The 27,342-nt window shown below is 37.4% G+C and overlaps 1 protein-coding gene across 3 annotated transcripts; it reads right to left on the bottom strand.

Annotated features, from left to right (window-relative positions):
* si:dkeyp-72h1.1 (uncharacterized protein LOC799956 homolog) lies at positions 1-25,763 on the bottom strand. 3 transcript variants are annotated; one of them, XM_051645090.1, is made up of 5 exons: positions 25,525-25,542; positions 12,214-12,323; positions 10,247-10,358; positions 3,504-3,669; positions 1-1,530 (listed from the first exon to the last, which is right to left on the bottom strand). In XM_051645090.1, exons 3-5 carry the CDS (start codon positions 10,316-10,318, stop codon positions 1,487-1,489), a joined length of 282 nt encoding a protein of 93 aa, XP_051501050.1. In that variant the 5' UTR covers positions 10,319-10,358; positions 12,214-12,323; positions 25,525-25,542; the 3' UTR covers positions 1-1,486. The 3 variants fall into 3 exon arrangements, with proteins under 3 accessions (XP_051501050.1, XP_051501049.1, XP_051501048.1); XM_051645089.1 differs by lacking the exon at positions 10,247-10,358 and adding an exon at positions 23,904-23,957 and having other exon boundaries at positions 2-1,530; positions 25,525-25,763; XM_051645088.1 differs by lacking the exon at positions 10,247-10,358 and having other exon boundaries at positions 3-1,530; positions 25,525-25,754.
* Positions 25,764-27,342: the final 1,579 nt, after the last annotated feature.

The following is a 27,342-nucleotide window of genomic DNA, read 5'->3' as shown; positions in this document are numbered from 1 at the left end:
GTGTTGCATTCATTCCCATTCTCATCCCCCCGGACAGATTCTTAATATTTTAGGATTAATACTCAAACATCAAAAGAAGAGCAATAGATGTGTAACAGAATACAGTGATATTCAACAGACTCTGAAGCACCAAAGTGTTTTTCCTTAGGAAGGTGACGGACACAAATGAGGGTAAAATAGAGTCCACATGTACATAAAACAGTAATTTAATTTTAATTTTGAAATAGATGTTGTGACTACAGGGATCAATGTCTAAGGCATAAGAAAGCCACATTTACAGCAGCTCTGGGGACCACACTTGTCATAAGCAGCAGCTTGTGCTTAACAGAGAATTTATGCAAATAGCACAAATATGTGCAAATACAATATGTGCAAATGTCTATATCTGGATAGCATGTTAAAAAAGAATTGCTATTTCTCTTTGTTTGTTTGTTTTATATATCAGAATGTGTGAACGGTTGTGAAAACACACTGAAAAATGTAATCTAATGTACATAGGGTTTTGAAATCTACATTATCTACATAAGGTGCCATTTACAATGCATTTTATATTTAAACTATTTGAAATACATTTTTACTTAATGTATGTTTGATATATTACAAAGTTTGTTTCATATATCAAAGTTAAAAGGGGTAGGTCACCCCAAAAAATTTTCATGATTCACCATATTTTGTCCCAAACCCCCATAACTATTTTTTTTCTTTGGAACACAAAAGGAGATGTTTGCATAATATAAGCATTAGTCACCATTCAATTTTATTGTATCTTTATTCCATACTATGAAAGCACTGTTCGAATTGTGTGTGTGTGACGGGGGGGGGGGGGGGGGGTGCTGGGGGGTCCCTGATCCCCTATATAAGTTAAGGGACCCCCCACAAGGCCAAAAATGTTTTACTTAGGGAGGTCCCCTGGTGTTTCATCGAAACTAGAACACTACAACCCCCCAAGAGCTCTGTCACATCTCGAACACTGAATGCAAGTGAATGACGAATGAGGCTAACATTCTGCCTAACTTTCTCCTTTCGTGTTCCACAAGTCACACAGGTTTGGAAAAGCATAAGGGTGAGTAAATGACAGAATTTCCATTTTTGGGTGAAATACTCCTTTAAGATTATGAAGCTATTTACGTACTTCTGTTAGGAAAGATTGAAAGACTTTGGTCCAAAGTAAATAAATACATAAGTTACTGCCAATCAATAATTTACCAGGCATAAATGAGTTCTAATGGGTATCATGGATTACAATGTTACTCGAGATAATTTACAACTCAATCACAGCAGCTGACTACCACTAGAGTTTGGCACTTGAGCTAGTTCAGGTAAGACAGTCTCTCAGCTCTAGACTCCACTAGGGGAGTGGAGGTAAACAGGTGGGCGGCTCTAGTGTGGATGATAGGCAGACCTAACTGGTGGAGTCTCCCATTCACTCCTGTCCATTGTGAAGACATTCACAGTGATTGGCTGGATGGGTGCCAACCATTGCCCATTAGTTTTCCGTCCCCCTATAGACCTCTTCTGTGGGCTTGTCACCTGAAATATATGAGACCATAAACAGTATTGAAACATCCCTAAAACTTTTTTATTTCCTTACCCAAAAAGGAAAGTTCTTTCTCACCCTCATGCCATCCCAGATGTGTATGACTTTCTTCTGCAGAACATAAACAAAGATTTTTAGAAGAACATCTCAGCTCTGTAGGTCATTGCAATACATCCAAAATTTTGAAGCTCCAAAAAACACATAAAGGCAGCATAAAAGTAATCCATTAGACTCCAGTGGTTTAATCCATGTTTTCAGAAGTGATCCAATCGGTTTTGGTGAGAACAGACCAAAATGTAACTCCTTTTTCACTATAAATCGTGACATCTGCAGTCTCCTTGGTGATCATGATTTCAAATTCGATGACACTTTTTAACGCCATCTAGCGCTCTGCGAATGCGTCAAGCACTAGGAAGTGTAATCGAGCTTGAAATCATGATCGTGTCTAAAGACTGCAATGGCAAGATGTACAGTATAATATTAGTTACATTTTGGTCTGTTCTCACCGAAAATTTATTGGATCACTTCAGAAGACATGAATTAAACCACTGGAGACATATGGATTACTTTTATGCTGCTTTTATGTGCTTCTTGGAAATTCAAAGTTTTGGTCACCATTCACTTGCATTGTATGGAGCTACAGAGCTAAAATATTTTTCTTAAAATCTTTGTTTGTGTTCTACAGAAGAAAGAGAGTCATACATATCTGGGATGGCATGAGGGTGAGTAAATGATGAGAGAATTTTCATTTTTGGGTAAACTATACCTTTAAATACAATAGAACAGGGCTATTCAACTGGTGGCCTGCGGACCAATTCCGGCCAGTTTGAACTTTTCAGTGGCCTGTCTGAGGTTGTCAGTTGTCTTAGGTGCTGTTCACACTGAACTTGTTTTGTGTCTGTTAATGCTGTTTTTCAATTGTTTTCCTATGTAACCTTGAGCTAGATGCACGTTGCGCAACTTATCAATGTTTTTACTGTGTCTTTTTTTTTTCATCCCCGTTTTCTCCCCAATTTGAAATGCCCAATTCCCAATGCACTCTAAGTCCTCGTGGTGGCGTAGTGACTTGCCTCAATCCAGGTGGCGGAGGACGAATCTCAGTTGCCTCCGCGTCTGAGACCGTCAACCCACGCATCTTATCACATGGCTTGTTGAGTGCGTTACCGCGGAGACATAGACATAGTGTGGAGGCATCCATGCACAACTCACCACACGCCCCACCGAGAGCGAACCACATTATAGCGACCACGAGGAGGTTACCCCATGTGACTCTATTGGCAACCAGGCCAATTTGGTTGCTTAGGAGACCTAGCTGGAGTCACTCAGCACGCCCTGGAATCGAACTCGTGACTCCAGGGGTCTCAGTCAGCGTCAATACTCGCTGAGATACCCAGGCCCCACGTTTTTACTGTGTCTTGTGCAAGAACACCAAAAGACTCTTTCAGAGGTTGCGCTACGAATGATAATTATCCGTCATTTTGACAGAATGGGAAGATTAAAGAACTAAAATCATAAACAACTGATTAGCATGAGTTTGGAGAAATAGAAAAGTTCTTTTCATTAATTAGGTCAAGAAAACATTGGATATTAAAAGTCAAAAGTTTAAATCATTGCATAAACAGTATAACAAACTTATATTTGGGTAACGTTGGATGCAACTTCACCAACAATAACAAACTTCACTGTTGTTGTTTATTACAGTTTGTATTATCAGTCTTAATTACTCTCTCTGTTAATGATCAATTTTGAAAGCACTTTTTAGTTATCTGTTTTTTCTTTCAGAATTTTCTGCTTGAAAATTGTTCTTGTGAAAAAAAAAAGTTAAAGCTATGAACACAGACGTTTTATTTACAGTATATAGTAAACAAATATTATAGACACGATATCTGATAGAAGCTTTATGTTCAAATATTCTTGGCCCGCACGCATCAAAGATTTTTTTTCAATAATTCTGCAATAGACTTACTTGCAGCCTGGGCCTGTTTGTCTCTTGGGTCATCTGTAGGGCTCAGATCATCAGGAGGCCAGCGCAGTTCCCCACTCTCTACCTCCCCACTCTCACTGGGTTCCACCACGATGGACGGCAAGCGTTTGGAAAGCTTTGGGAACCGTTCATGGGAATCTGGGAAAATCTGTAACAAGGGAGCCATTGAAAAGGCCACATTACATGACATTCCAGTGAGCAGTATGGTAAAATATATGTCTGATATCAATGTCCTGTTTTCATGAAACAGCAGGATTGATGAAAAGCTTCATAAATCAACTGTTCACTGATATCATTCTTTGTACGATACGTCATTGTTTTGGCAGATGCTCGCTCGCGTCCCTATGGAGTGTGTGCACGAGCGTGAGCACAAGCAACAGGTAGCTGGCTGCAGTTCACTTAATGGCCACAGGTGTCATTAATAACAAGGGTTTCTGAATCTTACATACTGCACCTTTAAGTAATTTCAAATTCTCCTCCCTGCCCAGTAGGGGGCAATATGCACGAAATGAGAATCACCAAAAACAGGAGAAAGTGAAGGAAAAAGGACTTAATATTGATCTGTTTCTCATATGGATTAAACCACCAGTCTGGAGTACTTTTATTTTGCCCTTATGTGGATTTGGGAGCTTCAAAATTTTGGCACCCATTCACTTGAATTGTATGGTCCTACAGAGCTGAAATTCTTCTAAAAATCTTCATTTGTGTTCAGCAGATGAAAGAAAGTCATACACATCTGGGATGGCATGAGTCAAGAGAGCGAGACAAAGGGACCCAAAAACAGAGGAACAGTTCAAAGGATTTATTTACAATAAATTATAAAGTTAACTGTGCTGTCGAAGACTGGAGATCCCAGCACCGGCTGCAGTAGAGGGAAGGAGTCTTGTGAATAAGTGCGCCGAAATCGCACAATGGGCAAATCTGTGAAGAGTGTGTTCGTAGAAGTGTGTGTGTGTGTGTTGTGGAAGTCAGGAGCTGATCCGTAGGAATCCTCTGTAGAAGCGTAGTGAGGTGCAGAGAATAACACCCAGCAGATATGCAGGTAATCATGTTCCCGACACGCGGGCAGAGATGAGGAATCCTCCATTTAAGATTCGTGAGCGCAGAGAACAAGCGTACAGCAAGCTGGAAGGTAACCACACTCCTGACACGCAGGCAGAGAAGGGCAACCAAACAGATACACGAGAGACAGGACCAACTAGGCAGAGAGAGTGAGGTAAGTTACTTCACATCAAACAATAATCTAGCAAAGATACTTCTTCTTCGTCTTGTTAATAGCCACTCACTCCTTAGAAGTATTACCGCCACCTACTGTATAGCTTACATGGGTGATGCATCTGTATTTTATTATTATTATTTTTATATATATATATATATATATATATATATATATGAGGATGTAATGCCCCACCCACCCCAGAGGATCAGAGCCCACCTGCGCTGCGTGTTCAGCTCCTCCAGCTTCCACACTGGGCTCCTCAACCTCCAGGATGGGCAGACGCACCACAATCCCCATACATTATATCCTATGCTCTGGTCCTGTATTCTTTAAAAAGGTTAAAACAAACTTTCTCTCAAACCCTTTCCCAAGAGGTCCGTGACATTTACTGGTCTATCCTTTATATTATTAAAAAGACTACTACGTTGATCATCATATTTGTTACATTTAAAAAATACATGCTCTACTGTTTCTAAAACATCACATTCATCACACATACCATTTTTCATGCTTCCCCATTATTGCAAGTGTTGAAATTAATCCTGTGTGTCCCAATCTTATTCTAGAGATCTTTACTTCTTCCTTTCTATACTTTCCATAAAATTGTTCTTTTCCTACTAATTTTGCAATATTATAATACCATCCCCCTGTGCTGTTATTTTCCCACCTTTGTTGCCATAAATTTACTAGTTTCTTTTTAATCACTGATTTTACCTCACTTCTCCCCAGGGGTACTTTAATATCCACCAAGTTTTTCTTTAATGCTTTTTTTGCTAACTTATCAGCTATTTCATTCCCTGCTATCCCAATGTGTGCTGGTATCCAACAAAAGTACACTGTTATACCCTCTGCTTTCAATCTGTACAATAATGTATAGATTTTCATCAGTAGATCTTGTTTGTCAGTTCTTGTAGACATTATACTTTTAAGAGCTGATGACGAATCCGAACAAACTACAGTACTAATTGGCTTTGTCTGTTCAATCCATTGTAGCCCTGCTATTATAGCAAATAACTCTGTGGAATATACAGACAATTTATCAGTTATTCTTAGACTTATTTTTGTCTTAGGTCTCGGAATATATACTCCTATACCAACTTTTTGATTAAATGGATCTTTAGATCCATCTGTAAACATCTGCATAAAAGAGTACAATTTTTCTCTCATAAAAACATTGATTTCATTACTACTATTATACCCTTCTGCTTTTTCCTGGGCCTCTAATAATCTCATTTCAACAATAGGTTCAAGAAAGTTCCATACTGGCACACCATGTCATGGCATATTAGGGCAGATGACTTCATTCTGCAGACCACAATCCTTGACCCACTGTTCATACTTCCATCCAAAGCTATTTCCTCCATTATTTTTGTATTCCCAGCAATCTTTTAAAACTGTGCGTGTGCGATGATTGTTGTCACTTCCTTGCAAGTTAACCCAATACATCATAGCTAGTTTTTCCCTTCTTAAGTCTAATGGCATCTCCCCCATTTCAACCCTGATGGCATCTAAAGGGGTTGATCTTATTGCTCCACAACAGATTCTAAGTGCTCTAGACTGTAAATTATAAATTTTCTTCAATTCTGATTTAGATCCAGCCCCATACACTGCACACCCATAGTCTATACTAGAACGTATTAAGGCTTGATATACATGTAACAGTGAACTCTTGCTGGTTCCCCATTCATACTTGGCTATTGAAGACATGCAATTTATTATACCTTTACATTTGTTTTCAGTTTTCTTAATATGTCTCTTCCATGTTATTTTCTCATCAAAGATTAATCCAAGATACTTAAATTCTGTCACTTTTCTAATGGTTGATCACAACATCATGATGGCGCCGCGGATGGCCGCCTCGGTGTGGAGCGCTCCTATTGTTTTGTTGTTTTTGTTTGTTTGTCCTGTGTTTAGTAATCTTTTTCCAGTCAGTTTTACCAGAGACGAACTGCTGAACATTCAACAGCTTATACCAGACAGTCTTTTCCCGGTTTTTGAATATTCAGACATTTTGCTAGACATTTTAGTTGGAGGCACGGCTTTATTGTTCAGGAGACATAGGCGAGGAAGGCAAGCCGGTGCGCTGGTCAAACTCCGTCGGCAGGGCTTTCGAACAACGCTGCCGAGCATTCATCTTGCGAATCTCCACTCTCTTCCTAACAAAACGGACGAACTACATCTCCTCACTCACACAAACAAGGAGTTTTCAACCTCTGCTGCCTTGTGCTTCACAGAAACCTGGCTGTGTGAAGCCATTCCGGACAGCGTGTTACATCTGCCGGGCTTCCAGCAGAAATTAAAATCAACCAAGCCAGTAGTAAGGACTGTAAAGAGATGGACCAATGAAGCAGAGCAGGAACTACAAGCCTGCTTCGATTGCACAGATTGGAGTGTTTTAGAGGCTGCAGCCACAGACCTGGACGAGCTCACAGATACTGTTACATCATATATCAGTTTCTGTGAGGATATGTGCATTCCTACTAGGACTTATTTAAAGTTCAACAACGACAAACTGTGGTTTACAGCAGAGCTCAGGCAGCTTCATCAGGCCAAAGAGGATGCTTACAGGGGTGGGGTCTTGTAAAGTCTTGTACAATCAGGCCAGGAACACACTGAACAAGGAAATCAGAGTGGCTAAAAGAAGATACTCTGAGAAGCTGAAAAACAAGTTTTCAGCTAGCGACCCTGCATCCGTGTGGAGTGGCATGAAACAACTCACAAATTACAGGACTCCTAACCCCAGCCCTGTGGTGGACCAACAATTGGCTGACGACCTGAATGTGTTCTACTGCAGATTTGAAAGGCCCAATCTCACACCCTACACCCACTCTGACCTTCACTTCACACAAACACCAACACCTCCTGCAACCCCCCTCCTCCCCCCTCCTGCTACTCAACCTGCACTTAAGATCTGTGAAGATGATGTGAGCCGTGTCTTTCGGAAACAAAAGACCAGGAAAGCTTCAGTCCCAGATGGTGTCTCACCAGCGTGTCTTCAATCCTGTGCTAACCAGCTGGCCCCCATCTTCACACAGATCTTCAATAGATCACTGGAGCAGTGTGAAGACCCGTGCTATTTCAAACGCTCAATCATTATTCATGTCCCAAAGAAACCACAAATCACAGGACTTAATGACTACAGACCTGTCACCCTGATGTCTGTGGTCATAAATCATTTGAGAGACTGGTGTTGGCCCACCTGAAGAACATCACTGGACCCTTTCTAGATCCCCTTCAATTTGCTTATCTTATTATAGTTATTAATACCATTCATTTTCCTAATCATTCTCCATACCACATGCATTTCAGTCTCTCTCCCTATTGTATTGCAGAACTCTTGCCACACTTTTCTTTTTGCATTTTTAATTACCCTCCTTGCAACTGCCCTTTTCTTCTGATACTCTACGATTGTATCTTGAGTTATTAATCTTTTTAAAATTCAAAATGCCTTATTTCTTTCTCTAATTGCCACTGTGCATTCTTCTGACGACCATGGTACACTTTTCTTTTTCTTTCCATTATCTCTTATTAAAGGAATAGACTGTTTTGCTGCAAAGATAATTCCTTCTACTATTTTATTATATTTTTACTCAACTCTTCCTTACAGTTTCATATTATTGAAATTTTCTTCACACAACATATAAAATTCCTTCCATTTTGCCTGTTTAAATCTCCATCTTACACATTGATTAATGATTTGTTTTTGTACTGCATTTTGAATTTCACATATTACTGGCCAATGATCACTACCCATATTATCTTCATGCACTGTCCAAGTACATTTATCAGCTAATGCTGCTGACATTATTGTGAGATCTAAACATGACGTGCTACCTCTTGTTATATCCATTCTTGTTGGCTTCCCATCATTCAAACAAACCAGTGAATGTTCTTCTATAAATTCTTCTATTATTTCCCCGTTATTATCAGTGTTTTTAACTACGCCATAAACCATTATGTGCATTAAAATCCCCACACGTAATAATTTTGCCCTGTGTGTCACCCATCACCTCTTTTAAAATAGTATTACTTATTTCTTTACATGGATTATAAAAATGTATAATTCTGATTACTTCATTCTTTCCCATTATTTCTATATGTATGTATTCTGCATTACTATTTCTATATATTCTTTTATATGCTATGCTTTCTTTAATAAATTGCACACCCTCCACCTCTGCCATTTTCTCTGTCTTTACTCTCTACTACATATCCATTGATCTTAAATTCCAAGGAGCTATTTAACCATGTCTCTTGGATACAAATAATATCTGGTGTTTTTCCCATTTCTGTGATATGTTTTTTAAATTCTTGCCCATTTGCTATTAAGCTCCTGGCATTCCAATGTAATAGTACGAAAGACATTATAGGATTATATATTGTTACTCTGAGTCGTGTCCAAAGCAACAGTTCCTTCTTTCGCTTTTAAAATCTCATGGACTACTTCAGCTGAAATTCCTGTTAACTTTAGGAATTTATTAGCACATCCTACAATTATCTTTAACTTGTCCGACTTCCTTTCTACTTGCGCTGTACCATTTACCACTGCACAAATAAATGCCACAAAATCAATTTTGTTCATCACAAGCAGAATATCTGATTCATTTCTTGCTGGATTTACATTATTCTGGATGGAAGATTCCACATTGATTCCTTGCACATTTATTATCTTTGTTTCTGCCATGCCTTTTATCTTATGGGTAGCTTCTGCATATGCTATATTTTGCACTATCTTTATTTTTTGTATTTCCTGAGCTTCTTGTTGTATGGGGCATCCTGCATATGCAGCGCTATGGCCTCCCCCACAGGTACAACATTTGATCTCTGTTCCCTCCTCACACTTGCCATACTCATGTTTTCCTCCGCATTTTGCACAGCGCATTTTCCCTTTACAGGTATTTGCAGTGTGTCCCACGCGTTGGCATTTAAAACATCTCAAAGGTGGGGGTATATACTCTCGTACCGAAAAGCTTATAAATCCTAGCTTCACTTTTGTCGGTAGGGTATTTCCTTCAAATTGAATCAACACGCTCATGCTGTCACACCTTTTATTGTCTTTCCATGTCTGCAATCTTCTAGCAGAAATGACTGTGCCACCATCCAAACTTCCTTTGATGTCATCCATACTTACGTTAAGAGGTACTCCTGAAATTACCTCTCTAGTTTTATCGCCTATTTCTGTGCATACTACCTTTCCTCCTGCTAGTGTTTTCATTTTAAGAATCTTTTGTTTCTGCTTCTCGTCCTTGCATTTGATCATTATTCTTCCATTACTGAGACAGGATACAGCTTTCACTATTCCTATCTCTTTCTCAATTGCTTTTGATAGTTTAACAGGATGCTTTTGTTGTTCTGATTGTTTAGCAAAAGTAACAATCACTTTGATTTCTCTTTCTACCATCTCCTTACCGGTTTCATTTCTTATATTTCTCAATGTATTAATTGTTTGCTTACAATCAAATCCATCACCCATGCTGCTTTCCTTTTTCCTTTTAGTATATCTTACTTCCTGATAATCCATGTCTTGATTATTGTCGCCATCTGAAATGTCTCCAAACGCCATTCTCCCTTCCGCCATCCTGCGTATCCTGGCTCACGTAACCCTCCTAGTAAAGATACTGAGAACACGAAGGGTTTAAGTAGGGAGGGAATTAGAGGAGAACCAGGTGTTGCTAGCACGCTAGTTAGTGGCATGATCAGCGTTCCCCTGGGAACAATCAATGTTCCCATGGAAACACTGATCATGCATGCCGGCTTCGCCTGTGAAACACGAGGGAGAGAAAATAACAAAACACACAGAATAAACCAACAAATTCACTGGAGCCGTGACAGCATGAGTGTGAGTAAATCATAAAAGAATTTTCATTTTTGGGTGAACTAACCCTTTAAGAAGGAATTTATGGCCAGACTTTGAAAATGTTATTTAAATAACTCTTAATTACGTAATTAAATACTATTTTAATATACACGTTAACATGTTAGTTACAATAAAAGTGTTAGGTAAGATAAATATGGATAAAAAAGTTTGGCCCCAGTTCAGTTTATAAACTCCTAAGATTATTTACTTATATGTTGTGGACAAAAACAGTCTCAGAGTATACTTTATTGCTTGACACTCCTTAATGCTACTGGGAAAATGTTTTGTGGACTGATGAAACTAAGGTTGAATTGTTTGGGAAGAACACGCAGCACTACATATGGCGTAAAAAGGGCACCACATACCAACATGAAAACTTCATCCCAACGGTTAAGTATGGTGGAAGGAGCATCATAATTTGTGGCTGCTTTGCTGCTTCGAAGCCTGGACCGCTTGCCATCACCAAGGGAAAAATTAATTCCTAAGTTTATCAAGACATCCTAAAGAATAATGTCAGGGTGGCTCTGCACCAGCTGAAGCTCAGCAGAAGTTGAGTGGTGCAGCAGGACAATGCCCCCAAACATCTAAGTAAATCCACTACAGAATGGTTAAAAAAATAAATAAATCCATCTTTCGGAGTGGCTCAGTCAGTGCCCAGACCTTAACCCAACAGAGATGCTGTGAAATAACCTCAAGAGAGCTGTTTACACCAAACATCCTAAGAATATGGCTGAGCTAATAAAGTTCTGTAAGGAAGAATGGTCCAAAATTCCTTCTGAACATTGTGCAGGTCTAATCCGCAGCTACCAGAAAAGCTTGGTTGAGGTTATTGCTGCCAAAGGAGGATTGACCAGTTATTAAATCCAAGGGTTCACATTTTCCACAGTACTGTGAATGTTTAATGGGATGTGTTCAATAAAGACATGAAAGATTATAATATTTGTGTGTTGTTAGCTTAAGCATGTTGTGTTTTTTCTATACTTGTGACTTTGATGAAGATGAGATCACATTTTATGACCAAATAACGCAAAAAAACAAACAAAACAAAAAAACAGCTAATTCCAAAGGGTTCATATACTTATTCTTGCCACTGTATAGTTATTAAGGACTTAAATTATGATCTGTTTCTCACCAAAGCAATCATATTGCTTCAGAAGACATGGATGAAACCATATGTGTCATTTGCAGTTGAATATTTTTATGCTGCCTTTATGTCCTTTTTGGAGTTTGAAAATGTTGGACCCCATTGACTTACGTTGTATGGACAAAAACACCTCATGCATTTATCTTTGTTTGTGTTCCACATAAGAAAGAAAGTCATAAGAGTTTGGGATGGCATGATGGTGAGTAAATGATGAGAGAATTTTAATTTTTGGGTAAACTACTTCTTTAATAGCATGGCATAGTTAATAGTAGATATTTGTTTTGCAGATAAATTTATGTGGCAAATTGTAAATAAGATTTGCATACCCAATCAGACAGCAAACCAATCTATTAAGATGAATGAAGAGACTAAATGTAAATAGTCTCTGTTACTTGAATAACAGCATTCAATTGAATCTCTGTAAGAGAGCATCTATATGGTTTCCAGTCCACCCTCAAGAGCATAAACCCACCTGAAAAGAGATGTTCTGTTCCTCAGATGTACCGCTCACACTGTAGTCTCCCACTGCAGAGTCACAGGTATTTATCACCTCCGTCATACTGGCCAGTAACACACTTTAACCTACAACAAGACAGAAGGAAATGCATTTACACTGAGATAGGCACAGTGACGCTGAGTCCACTCATTTGCCTATGAATGTGGGAGAGACTGATTCAGATGAGCCACCTGCAAAAACCACAGCTGGGTCATTTTCTCATCTATGAATAGATCCTGCCAGCAGCATCCAGCCAATCCAAGTGCACCAACCATGATTAAACGCAGAGCAAGTCTGTACATAGTTTGTTATTCAAATCAGCTCTTCGACCATTTTCAAAGGAAAATACTTTCACACTCATCAGCTAAACTCAAGAGTATCTATACATGCTGCGGGTAGCAATAATATCAAGGCTGTTCTCTGATTCATTCTTAATGTGAAACTCATCGAGGAGATGAAAATTGAATTGTGCTGAGCATCCAGTTGTGAGCAATATCCAAAATGATGACATTTTTGGGCCCATGTTGAAAAACCACATCAAAAACTCAGTTTTAGTTTATAGCACTAATAAATCTGATTTTTAATGATTTTTAAGCTGAACATTTCAAAACTTTTCAATAAGAATTGAAAAGGCTGGTCACATTTACATGAATCTCGCATGTGTGCAATTGCCTTCTTTTAGTGAGTCAGACTACACTCTAATTTATGGTTGTCACAGTATACAAATTTGCTGTATTCTGTCATTGCTGTGAGGCTGTTTCAAACATCCTAAATCTGTGGCAGATCAACAACAGGCACATGTTGTACACTTATACGTATAACAACTGCTACCCTACAGAGCTAGTTCTACCTGATCTAATCCTTAAAATAAGGTTTGTTGGTGTAACCTAATGTATTCAGGTTGATTCAGTGATGTTAAATCATAGATTTATATTTTGAAAAAACAAAAAACAACAACAACAACAACAACAACAACAATTCAGTGTTCCAATGTTTCTACTGCATAAAAGAGCTGTGGCTCAATAGAGAAAATAGAGTTATTTCTGGTTTAGTACATGGAATATTTCCTTTCCTAATGGACAAAAATTTAAAAAGTATGAGTGTGCCACTAATAGTTATTACAATTTAATTTAATGGTTATGAAATCCATTTTACATGAGGAGAGGTATCCTATTCAAATTGTCATTAATTAACATCCAAATGGTATTTCATTTACTGAATGGAACCCGAGCCCCAAAGTGCAGCTATAAACTGCCAATCGACTTTATCACTAAATAGAAAGTGCTGTTTGTGTGCCTATCACTATGTGCGGAACTTGCATCAAACCCTGACGGACATTATTTTTATTTTATGTGGCTCCATGAAAGCTTATATTGCTAAAGATTGTGTTGATAAATGCTGTAGGTTAACAGAACATTTTCTTCCAACCTAGTCTCATAGAATTAATTACTAAATTTTTGCAAACTGAGTTTTACATGCTGAATTCTACATTTCGTCACAGATTCCTGGTGAAATAAACACTAGACTGTGTGTTTTATTCACTTTCACACAAATCATGACTACAACAGCTGATTATGACTTAATAAACACGTATTTTCACTCTGTTACTCACACACTGCTATGTTATGATATTGAATCCCTTTTATTATAACGCATCATTTGAAAAACAATACTGTACATTTTATCGCTTGTATTACAGACTCACCTACATTTACACTTATTCCAATGTGATTAGCTTTCGCAGTTGCTCACCTGATTGAGTGTTGGAATTTGGACTCGGAGACTGAGGCTCAAGGCCAGCCAAGGATGCTTGAAACTAAAGTGAAAGTGATGGAAAGTGCCATAGAAGCGACACGAAATGAAGAGGTTGCATCAATAAATGTGCTTTTCATGTCGAATTTTCTTCTAAAACACTATCGGTTAGGTTTAGGCGGTTAGGTAAGATGTATGTTTTGTTCAGTTCTCATTTCTCTTTTTGAATACAATCGGTTAGGTTTAGGTTAAAGTTTTAGGCTAGAGAGGTACATTTTACTTATTGAAACATCCATCTAAAATTCACCTTACAAACGTCGTATGATTACAACATAATTTCACTTGATTTTAGTACCCCCCATTGAACATTTCACTTGGAAACTGCAGCAAACATGTAATGAAGCATGTGATTTTGGTTTGCAAAAATTTTGCCATGCTAACGTTTCATGAGATCAGGCAGTTTTCTGAGTTCAGCATGTGCCGTACTGCAAAAATAGGCTGAGCGGCGAAACTCTACTTTCAGTGCCACATCTGCTCTCGAGTGCAGTGTAAATGCTGTATCCTATTAATATGGGTGCGGAAATGAATGTGCGCCTCTCACGTGCCACAGATGCAGGATGTGTGAAACAAGCTTAAAAATATCAAACTTTCTTCTATTTTATTTTATTTATTTATTTTTTAATATGTAAACAGATGCACATGCAGATTAGTAACTATTCACTGCAAAGATTTTGGCATGAGGCTCGCATAATAATGTGAACTGCTGCATGATTTGTGTAAAATGAGATGTGGAGCAGCTGGTGGTTCTGGTTGCTCCTCAGCTTTCCTTATGGCCCATATGCACTCCAACCTGTGTGAATTACGAAGGCTGTGTGACTAAGATGGCCCTTACACATGAAAACGTGAACATGCACCATCACCACACGGTGTTTGTTTGATAAAAACATTGAGTTTTTCCATGTGCCCTTTAACGCTGGTACAGGGATGTACAAAAATAATGTAACAGTTTTAGTTTAGACTCATTATGTTTGAGGTTATTATTCTGCTAAATAGACTTACAGTAATTTTATGATTCATAAAATCAAGAAATTAAAGGAATAGTTTACCCAAAAATAAATGTTCTATCTAGTCTATAGTTCTACAGTCTACTAAGTATTTATTTATGGTGCTTTTTGTCGTTTTATTTTTGAAGATTGACAGCCTCTAGTCCCCATGCACTTTTAAAGAGAGCAACTTGGAAATTATAGGCCTATGTTCCACAGAAGAAAAAAAGTCATACGGGTCTGAAATGACATGAGGGTTGAAAATGATGACAGAATTTTCATTTTGGGGTGAACTATCCCTTTAACCTTTTAAGCTCTGAGAGGTGTTTTTTATTATATTTCCTGTTTCAGTGGCATACCCAAAATGAAAGGCTTATAACTTGACAAAACAAAAAAAACAAGGAGGATCAAGTGTTTGAAAACATTTAACATTTTTTAATGATATAGATTATGATAAATTCTGAGACTCTCAGCCTAAGAAACTTTTTCTGATTTGACATTATATATCTCAGAGGGTAAATAATGTAACTCTGAAAAATTACTTTTGTTTTGTTCCCAATCATGTCACCTGCAATTGAGTACATTTTGTGTTGATACGACAAAGCAATCAAAAGTGATAGCATTACAAAAATAATTTACCCTAGTTTCCAAAAACGTCTCCAAGTGTCCAAAAGCCTCTCCAAACAAATAAAACATAATAATTGTGCATAAGAACTAATTACACATGCAAATACAACAATGACAAAAGGTATGCTCTCTCTCCATAGGATGCAGGCATGAATAACGAGATCTCATTCAGTTCTATTCTGTGTCATATGAGCCATCATTGAGTTTGTGTCATGTTCTTGATGCCATATCCTGGTGGCCATTTGTAATTAGAGTGATCAATCCCCTCTGCCCATATTTTGATGGCTTCCACTTCTGGTTGCAGCAATCTGAATCATAATATGATTGGTTTGAAGTTCCATGAAGGACAATGTACTACATAAGTTCCAATGAAGTCATCTGATCCAGGAAAGCTGATTTGTTTTTAGCCAGATAGCACACTGAGCTTTTGTGTGGATTATCTAATGATTTATGTATCCAATTACGGTGTGTGTGGACTCGTTTTAAAGATAATCACCTCCTCTAAGTAACTGCATGTGATATTTTATGTTCCGTTAATTTTTCATGAAGTTGTAAGTGAAAACGCGGTATATAAGCAACAACGTTTTTACATGAAACATATATGTCAAAGATATATACTTAGCTATTAGCTACTCGCTTTATATTTGTCTGTGAGTAAAGCAAATAGGCTGGTTGTATTCTACACTTTGAGAGCGTTCCAACGACAAGGTCAAGACTGTAGTTATTAATATTTTGATATTTTTTTCTCTGTGGGCCCATCCGAGCTTAAAGGGTTAAAGTTAAAAATGTGCATGCAAACATACAGAACTCTCATTCACTATATAGCACATGGCTCTCTCCTAAACAAATGCAGTCTATAACCATCTTTTTAATCTGATGACAGACAGACATGCTATCAACTTATCATTTGCACTGATAAAGCCAGTATCCAGGCTTAGCTGATCTGAGATAAGGCTGTGAGGAGACCACAAAGGTGTTTCTTATACTTTGATGTAATAGGATCAGCCAATCTTTAAAGCCAGGTGTCAGATTAAAAGCGAGAGAGTTCTCAACTTCAGAATAGCCACTTTTTCCCTCTGAGAAACCTGTGGTCTCTGAGAGGATATTATACTGCCATTATCATTGTAGTTTACCCTTGATTCCATTTGGGAACTAGGTGGCTCAATCGAATCAAAGGACAGGATACAGAAAAACTGGTAGGTGAGCAGATGAAAGGAAGTAGCAATGAGCAGTAATATAAAAGAACAAGGATTAAAGGACTGATAAAATGAAACAGTAAGAAAATAAACTCTATGAACATACAATGGTCAGTATATGCCTGATAAAAACAGACCCACAACCAATGATCTTAGGAACTGCTATCAAAGATCATATCAGTTCAGAGCCTGACCATGAAAAATCACTCAATAAATAAATAAACTTTTTACTAAATGCACAATCAGATTCATTAGTACCACACAAATGCAGGGAAGCAGACAGATAAGGAAATTAAGCCTGTTTATGTTCTCTCCCTTTAATGTTATTTGAAAACGAACTGATTATGCTCGTTTTTATATTGATGGTGACCAGCACAAACGCAGCTCACTCTATGGGCACCCAGACCGTTGTTAGAATATAGGTTTTTTCATCGGTGAGAGTGAGCAGCAAAGACAAAAGGGGCTTGAGCGAGGGATCAAAGGGCTGTGCATGTGCTTGGTGCCATTTATAGCGAGACAAAGCACTGTGGAAGACTGGCTTTGTAGGCGGCCACACAAAGACTTCATATGCTCATCAAAATATTTTCAGAGGGGCAAACCCGAAAGACAGCACATGTGTTATTGTGAGACATATGGCAATATTATACTTTTGATTATGAGTGGTTTTGAAAAGAGTCTCATTCTGTCAGAATGCTCAATAAACCTCTAGCTACTGATAGAGTTAACAGATGTGAATATAGAAAAACAAATTTCTATGCTTTTATCAGTTAACGTGTTGCATTGCATGGCTTAGTGTTTCTGGGTGAAAAATAGAGATGGTATCTGAATAATTTAACATGACTTGGCCTGAAGCCAGAGTTCAACCCCTTTCCTGGTGGCATGGAAAATCTTAACTCAAATCTAGGCAAATGATATAGGTACTGAACTGACTGGAGGTACAACTTGACTCAATAGCCAAACCTCACTGAGAATCACATAACTAAACATTACCATCACAAACCACTCACAAAATGTGAAAAAGTCTTTTCAACATGTCAAAAAACATGCTATCTGTCAAATAAGTTACAGTTAAGAACAACACAACAGCAAATAACAGAGCTTAATTACAAAACAAATGAATGAATAAATGTGCTAAAAGCTATTACGTGAAAATAAACAATAGTAATCACGCAGCATGCATAACCAGTGGCGTTGTGAGGGGGCATGGGTGGGGAGTCTTTGGGGGTCACACACATTTCACTTTACAAATAAAATATGTTTTATGTCTTTGAAAAAGCAGTGGCCACTGGCTATGGTAGCGTACATTCAGGTCACTGCAGAAATGACCAGTTGACGAGACGTCGGCTGGGTTTTAAAGCCCTCGCATTTATAGCCAGTTGTTGAACACTGTCTGTTCCAGCCAGAAGGTGGGACTGTTGTCACTCGGCAGGTTTCATCAAACCGTCAATGTTTCAAAGAGCTGGCGAGGCAATATGCGTAACCAGCTAGGTATGTCTAACTTCTAAGCTTAATAAACGTTCACAGTTTACAATGTAACCTGGTAAGTTTATAGTTTTAACTTTTACATTATTTTGGGGAAATTCATTAACGCTAATGAAATATATTATAAAGGTATATATTTAAACAGATATTATGACGGAAAAATGTTCTTGTAAATTTTACGAGCTAGATATTTAAAATAATTTATCTTGGTTTGATATAGCCTGCTAAGTAGCTGTCTGATAACATCAGTTACTGCAACGTAACCTAGGGTTTGTGTATCAGTTGTTCCTACATGAGCTTAGCAAGCTAGCTAGCGTACTCATTCATGAAGCCATAAGCTGTGTTCCAAATGACTCACTGTACACTATGCACTTATAGAATACACTATGCACCCAGCCATGTAGTGTATGAATTTTCAAAGTGCAGTATCGTCCCAAATGGAACACTTAACAGATTTTTACAACACGGAGGCATTTGTCATTCAACAGCTGATGGAACTGACGTTTCAAATGCACGTGATGTGTTGCCACTCAGTTCAACACTTATATCTAAAATAATAGCACACAGCGTGGGTGATGGTAAAACATTCAACTCACATTTGTTAGGTGCTGTCTTCACAGAAGTTTCGCTAGTTGCTACATTCTTCATAGTTTATAATTGTTTTGTCAGACCAACCAATGTTGCCAGGTAACTCTGCCCCTCCCGCTATGTATGGCAAGCAACGAGCGCTTAGTGCAGGAAGGATTCAACATTCCACACTCCGTTTTGACGATGGAAGAAGTGCATCATCTGGGTACTCGTAGTAAATTTCTTTTTGTTGCATTTTCAGTGTTAACATACTACGTGCACTACTTACAATTCAAAATCTGTTGAATAGTGCAGAAGTGTGTTTGGGACGCACCTACAAGCTATGTCCTGTTTCGAAGGGTGTCTGCTCCAGAGGTCACATTTGTCGGCCGCATACTGTACGTCACAGAGGCTGTATCGTTTCAGAAAAGCAAGTAGGACACTCTGAATGCAGCTTTGAATGGGACCTTCTTTCACAGGAATTTGGAGGATGCAGGAGGTGTATCCTTCATTGGCACTCACAACCCACAATTCTCAATGGAAATGTACATCATTTCACAGAAAGAATTACGCAGATTTACCCGAAAATATGTTCAAATGCAAGAAATGTTAATTCTCAAGTTAATGTAACTCAGTAGATGGGTGTGAAATATATAATATGTAAAATTATAATAATACTGTATATAATGTAAAATGTAAATATAACTCCCCTAAAGTTTACCTAAGAGACTTCCTTCTCAGTCAGATTAGTTGGCTAGCTTGCTAGTTGCTACACTGCAGTAAATTAACCACTTTGCCCAAATGAATATGCTTGTAGGACACAAGTAGACACAGACACAGGCAGCGGTGTAAAAAGTATTCTGAAATTAAGTGAAAGTATGGATACTAGGTGATGATTTTACTCAGGTGAAAGACTAAGTATCTAGCCAAAAACATACTTAAACTGTACTTAAGTATTAAAAAAGTAAAAATTTACTTTTTTTCTAGCTAGAATGAAATCTAGAGAAAGGAGACTGCGTGAGAGAGGACGTTGTGGTCAATTACATTGTATGTTAAATGGATTTCATTGGCGGAACGAATGACACTTAAATTAAATTGTGCTTTTCACTGTCTCCGACACTCATATGACTGTCGTATTCCCTCCAGTGGCAGTTGAACTGTCAATTGCTCACAATGGGTTGTATTCGTTGCATGTGAAAAGGCAATTGTGAATTGCAATGTCAGAGTACCCAGTCCCTGGAGACATATAGAAAGGATATAAGAACAAAGTTATTATTGTTGCTGAATATTATTTAAATAGAAAGGTTTTGCAAGTGCAGAAATAAATGACACATGTATACATTTAACTGGGTTTCAGTTAAAGTCTTAAATTGCCCTTTTGCTTAAATCAAAGCACCAAGTCTTAAATTCATAAGGTCAGGGTATTAAATGTTGCATGAGGGATTGGTTTCTCATTGCTTTAAGTCATTTAAAAGTGAAGATAATTTCTGCGCACGAAGAGCCCCATACCAAATTTCTCTTTTTCTACCAAAAGTCTCTAGGACAAACTCTACAGTGCCACCACCAGTTCAAAAATTCACTTTTCTTTTGCACGTATCTTTTGAGCCATTTTTCATGAAATTATTTTTGCATGTGATTATACTTCTCCTGATGATACAAATGGACCGCTTAAATTAAAACTCCACCCATTACAGTGGCCGCCATCTTAGATTATGATGTTTATCGTTTATTCGCAACTATTCCTTCAAATTTGCCTGATTTGTTTAAACAATGTAAAATAATCTCCAGATTGATCTGCACAGAATGAATAATACCACATTTTGTTTTTGTTGAAAAGTTACTTAAACTCAAATTTAATGAGGTCGACAGGAAGTGAGGCTATATCTTGCCAATGGTTTATCATATTGAAACGAAACTCAGTATGATTCATCAGGACCATGATCTGAGTGTACATGCAAAGTTTGGTGACAGCGCCACCTATGGGTCATGATATATGAAAAATAACTTTTTAACCGAATGTCATGAGTTTGGTGTCTATGGATTCCTTGGGTCATGAGGATTTCAAGGATACCCATATCAGCCATATATAATTTTTCCCATATCAGCCATACCTCCTCTCTGGCACATTGATCACAAAGTTAAATATCTTTTGAATGCATTGTTAAATTTATAAGAAATTTGGTACGCGTCACTGACATCATGTCATACCTGAGCAGATTGGACACAGCACCACCTATAGTTCAAAAGATAATCCACACTTGTGTGCTGACTCCAACCTTGGCATGTCTTTCAGTTCTGAGTTGCACAGTGTGTACATTTCTGTAAATTAATATATTATTGGCTAATCTAAGACAAGGGATTTAGATTGCAGAATCATAGGGAGATTCTTACAACAAAAGATAAAAAAAATCATAAACGCTCCTTTTGTTGAGCTTCTAGATTTAATGACCAAATGTATTGAATAAAATCTGGTTTTCACATGATTGGTGGTGATAACTTATAGTTTATCCTAGAACTTTAAATTATATTTTGGGTGTTGTTTAAATGCTATTCAAGTGAAACAGCAGTGTCGTAGAGGCAGTAGCGGTTCTAGCTTGTATGGTGCCCTGGGCGAAACCTACTTCATCACGCCCCCAATAATTGTTGACCGGGGGGGGGGGCTCTGTGTGGGTGTCTCCTGCCGCCCTGGGCAACTGCTCATGTCACCCATGCCTAAATCCGCCACTGCATAGAGGAATATAGCTGATACAATGGGTCTGATCAGAAGGTAAAAGTTATTTCCATTTTCTGGTGGTTAAGGGCAGAGTTATTCAAACCATATTGTGTTACTTTTTGTCAAATTAATTAAAAAGTAATGGAGATCTGTTCAGTTGCGTTTTTAAACTTTGAAGGGTTGATACTGTATACAGTATATAACTGTTCTTGTGCTCCCTAGGCATTTACATTTAGAGAGCGATGCGCTGACATTGTGTTCATTGTGTTAGATTCATAAAACCCGCAGAAACCCTGTTTAATTACAAACGCCTTTTGTGATATATTTGCAATGTGAATGAACATTTCTGACTACATTCATAGCTCTCCAATTTGCCAAGGAAGCATTTAGAATAAAGAATAAAGTTTAGGACAAAAACCGTTGATATTTCTCACTTTGCACTCAGTTTTGAATGAATACATCACATCCAGTCGGGCGGTGGCATACGGTCTAATCGCACAAGTAGATTTTCAACGCATTCGAAGCTCAGATCAAATCAGAAAATTCCACATCTGCAGATAGTCGGAACTCCACCAAAAGTCTCGCGAGAGCTGCATCCAACGTTCACACACTCTTTATTGTCTTTATTGTGTTTCACACACTAAAAAAATTAACTGTAGGATTTAGTTCAAAAAGTAGTGTCAAGTGGTTCCACGCACAGTGTTGAGTAGTTCCAACAAGCCACTGTTCAGTTGTATGAACTAAAGAAATTCAAGTAAATTGGACAAAAGCTTTCTGAGTAAAGGAAAAACCATTTGGATTTGTTAGTGTAATGTATTAATATTATGCTTGTTTTACTTGATAATAAGCATTAAGTTTAATTTATTCTTTCAGTTAACAATTGGTTATCAACAGTTTGCATTGACATGGTAAATATATTGGCATGAATCTCATCTAAGCAGTTTCTTACAACTGTGCTGTGAGAGGCTCAAAAATAGCTCATTTGACAAAGCAATATAAAATGGTTGAGTATTTGTCCTCCCAAATTTATGCTCAAGCTCCACTCTTACCAAAGCGCTAAACCCCAAAATTCCAACATTACAGAAACTCTTCTGAATCTCAACATAAAACACATTAAACACTGTTCTCCCCTTGAATTCCTCATGCACTGAAACATATAAAATAACACTTAAAGTGCTGTAAGTGATTTTTTCATGGAAAGGTACGCAAAAATTGTTCCTACTCCATGAAAGATATTAATGAAAAAAGTGCCATGATACATCTCACCAGTCTCTGTAACAGCTCTAGACTCTGTAAACAGTAAACAAAAATGTGTCTGCGGTCTCTGATGCTTTTAACCTGTCAATCATTTTGCACGTTTTCATTGTATTGTAATTTCAGCTAATTATTGAGGCTTACTGCCATTTTTATGCCGTGTTGTTCATAACAGTTGTCAGTTGAGGGCGCTATTGTTTTGCTATTGACTGCTGTTGTTTTTTAACAACTGTTTCTGCACGATGTCCATCTCAATAAAGCTCATTTGGTAACTTTGGAGTGGGGGTTTTGGAAAGAGGGGGAGTGGCTAATTAAACGGCTCAGTCTTGTGGAAGTAGAATAGCTAAAATCGCTTACAGCACCTTTAATTTTAATATTTACTCTCTCCATCCAGTTTCGTGCAAAGCAAGCTGGGAACTAGAAATCACTGTGGTTTCAGTTAATGGCAACAAAATTATTTATGTTGTCCCAACACAAATGGATTACATAAAGCTGACAAGACACTTTTATCATTTAAATAACATTAATTTGTTGTGTAATATGAACCAGGGAGGATTAAGAAATACATACGATAGTGGAATTACATTTTTTTTGTCTGCAGAAACCAAGTACTTTGCACCCCTGGATACAGATAATAACTAAGACAACAAGATAACTGGTAATCATAATTATATTTTTGTTTGTTTAAAATGCAGTAAATTCAGAATGTTGAAAGTATTGGTGTATCATTCATAACACGTTTTAACATTTAACATATCTCCATCAATTAGAACTGCACAATATGGCAAAGAGATTTAAATAAAGCGCAACAGTGACCGCCCACTTTTTCAGCCGTCTGGGTTCCGACGGCTGAGTTTTTTCCTCATTCATTTCTTCCATAGACTTTTAATAAAATCCTTCATAAAAGAGTCGTGAGCCATGAACCAAACCGACCAGCTCCGAGGAGAATCACAACATCACAAACTTTGTTTTGAGGTAAAAAAGTATTTGAAAAGCGGACATAAAGACAAAGGTACAAGACTGTGTACTTACCGTCTTTCATGAAGGCACAAACTACAATCCCATGAAGCATTGCGAATGATGTCACTGAATAAAAACAATGGGAATATATAAAACTATTGATTTTAGGTGTTTGATTATAAGTATAGATACAATATATTTTACGTTTATTGCAAAATATTCCGATATGTACAAATATATAAGTAGTTTAAGGATGAAGGTGAGACTGATTCGATTGCGTAATTCACAGTGCGTCATTGGAGCGTTCGGTCTCTCCGAAGGGTTTTTTAGAAGCGGTTCTCTGATTGGTGGATATTTCTCTACTGTACCATGGGTATTGTAGTTGTTTACCATGAATTCCGCTATCAATCATGATTTTTAAACAATGAAGTTGAAATAACGCAGACGAATGGCTTCGACTGAAGCTTATACCATCGATGAACAACCTCGTATCTCACGGTAGGTCTGTCTGTAAAGTTTTATAAGTTATCATTGAAAATCAGTTTGCCTGTGGGATAAATGAATGGGATTTTTACTTCTGGAACCAGACTGTTACGCTCTAGGCTAATGCTGCTAGGCTTGAGATTTAATGTCAAAATGATGATGATTGCCTTTTTAAGAACCAAAATAATGCAACAGTAATAATAATGGCAATAGTATTAGAAACTGTAAAAGTACTCTTAAGAATATTGTTCAAACAGTGTTCAATATTGGTCACAGAATATAAGGGTGATTCTCATGAAACTTATCAAGAAAATGCCCTGGTCCTTTTTTACTCCAAAATCAAAGGAAATAAGAAATTATATTTTGCATATAGACAGTTATGAAAGTTGTGTACATTTTGTGAAAAAAGATGGTCATTAGATATTCTCACTGCCACAAGGTGGAAAAACTTTCTTTTTGTTTTATTTAAATTGTAAAGTATTTTATACAACATAGTAGTATTCCCTTGGTACTGCACTTTAATTTTGCCTGATATTAATTTCAAAATTCACTGTGCAACACAATTTTTTACTGTAATAAATTGCATATGCCACTGTTACAGTAATGAGAATAATCATTGAAAAGAATGGGAATAATGGACGCGTAATGAGAATTGAAAGGTAAAATGTGCTTACTGGTAAGTGTTCTGAAAATAATAAAGAAAAAAAATATTAATGGTCCTAAATATAGGCTTTATTTTCTTTAAGCAAAATGTAGCCTTATTTCATATATTTTTTTGTATTGATGTGGGTTTAAATATGACCAGGACATTTCCTTGACAGGTTTCATCTGCATTTAGAGTTCATGATGGCATCAGCAGAGATTACAATAGAAAGCTTGTTTTTATCCTTCTATTTCGTCCTTTAAAAACGTTCTTTAATGTATAATGTAACGTAACTAATTTAGTCCAGATACAATTTTTACTTAAGTAAAAGTGTCTGCTGTATATCAATACACATCCTGCAATATTTCTGGTGGAATGTTCCACTGACAGTTCAAATGCTTAAATCTCTACGCATCTGCAATAGTTCTGATACGTTTTGTGTTAATGAATTGTAATGAACGATCTGTTGAGTGTTGAGCTTACAGTTCCTGAGTTCAGTATCGGTTCCTGAGTTCAAGCCCACGCGCAACGCATTTGTACGGCTGATATATAAAGTGGTCATCATACCTGTAGCCTTCAGAAGTGTCCTCTCCCTTCTTGAAAAGCCCGTGACTGTTGCTCTTTCCAGTCGGGATGTGGTGCAGTAGACTGAAGTAAGATTTTCCCAGACTGAAGCGCTGCTACTGTTACTTCAGAGCGCACGACTGAGACTGTAATTTCATGCGCGGTCACCCGAGTCAAAAGCGCACGACTATCTGTGTGAGCGTGCGCGCGCGCGTGTGTGAGAGAGAGTGACGGAGAGACAGCTGCTTTCTTTCTTTTTCTCCTTTTCTTTCTTTCTTTCTTTCTTTCTTTCTTTTTAGCTTTCTTTTTTAATTTTTCTTTCTTTTTCTTTCGTTCTTTTTTCTCTCTTTTTTCTTTCTTTTTCTCTTTCTTCTTTCTTTCTTTTCTTTTTCTCTGAGTTTTTTCATTCTTTCTTTTTCTTTTTTCTTTCTTTCATTCATTCTTTTTTCTTGCTTTTTTCCTTTAGTCTTTCTTTTTCTCTTTCTTTCTTTTTCTTTGTCTTTCTTTTTCTTTCATTCATTATTTTTTCTTTATTTTTCCTCATTTCTTCTTCTTTTTTTCTCTGTTTCTTTTTTCTTTCTTTCTTTTTCTTTCATGGTGGTATAAAGATGCAAATAGTTTACAGTAGCTTGTAGCTTAGTATTATACATTTGTCATAATTCACATATTGGTTACAGTGGTCTTACTATACAGACAGTATAGTTTTGTTAATCTATGGAATCTACATGCCTGCTAACTGATTCTAGCAGGTTCATCACACATTCTGTGAAAAAAGTGTGACTCAATGAACATGTTATCCACAATGAAATACTGCAGTAATCAGAAGTATACAGTATACAGGTGTATACAGTACAGTAGAGACAGGTAAAAGGAAAATTATGTCATCATTTAGTCACCTTCATGTCATTCCAAACCTTTATGACTTTGCTTCCTCTGAGGAAAGAAAAAAGGAAATAATTTAATGAATGTCCTGTTGGTTGAATTCAATAGAATGGCAGTACTGTATGTGACTCACTTTAACACTTAATAAAGCACCCAAAAGTGTCATAAAAGTTCATTAAATTATTTCCTTTTGTGTCCTGCAGATGAAAGAAATTCCTAAGGGTTTGATACTAGATGAGGCTGTTTTCATTATTGGTTGAGCTATTTCTTTAAAAAGTTCGATAAAGTCAAGACCTGTGGAGTTCACACAATCATTTAAGTCTTAGGCTGGTATCTCATGTGCTGGCATTTGTGCATCGAATTACACAGCATGATGGAAAACAGGGCGAGAGGTCAAATGTCAGAGGTTACAGCACAACCATACATCTCACTTTTCTATTGGCTTAACCCTGATGAGGATGGTGACAATGTCACATTGCCCGACGCATTACAGGAGATGCTCCTATTTATATAGTGGTTCTGAGTGATCGTTTCACAACCCAAGATCTAGCAAAACACAGACCTCATGCACTTGGCTGGCAGATTTTTCCAGTGACTCTGTAACTTGACAAGGAAAGGTATCCATTTTGACACATATACCTCTTGTGCATTTAATTTTTAAACACAAAGAGCCAGTGAAGTTTCAGTGCAATGATCATGTATTCCTCCAGCAAGATGAGAAAATAAAAGTTTTAGTTATGATTGACATACATATGGGTGTTTCTTCAACTTCAGGAGCTTTTAATAAAAAATTAAAAAAAAATTCATTTTGTTATAATGAAGGTCACATTAAAACGTCTCACTTTTTTATCATTTATATTAACTACTTTTCAAATGCCTTTTAAAGGAATATTCCGGGTTCAGTACAAGTTAAGCTGAATTGACAGCATTTGTGGCATA

The sequence above is a fragment of the Myxocyprinus asiaticus genome, chromosome 19 (assembly GCF_019703515.2).
Source record: "Myxocyprinus asiaticus isolate MX2 ecotype Aquarium Trade chromosome 19, UBuf_Myxa_2, whole genome shotgun sequence".
Lineage (NCBI taxonomy): Eukaryota > Metazoa > Chordata > Actinopteri > Cypriniformes > Catostomidae > Myxocyprinus > Myxocyprinus asiaticus.
This window is presented reverse-complemented; position numbering and strand designations above follow the sequence as displayed.

Bases quoted from the DNA above. Each gene is read 5' to 3' on its own strand.
- si:dkeyp-72h1.1 (XM_051645089.1), bottom strand. From the start codon at position 12,300: ATGACGGAGGTGATAAATACCTGTGACTCTGCAGTGGGAGACTACAGT. The intron at 3,670-12,213 runs GTGGGTTTATGC...CCCTTGTTACAG, and splicing joins AACAGAACATCTCTTTTCAG to ATTTTCCCAGATTCCCATGA. The intron at 1,531-3,503 runs GTAAGTCTATTG...CATATATTTCAG, and splicing joins CAAACAGGCCCAGGCTGCAA to GTGACAAGCCCACAGAAGAG.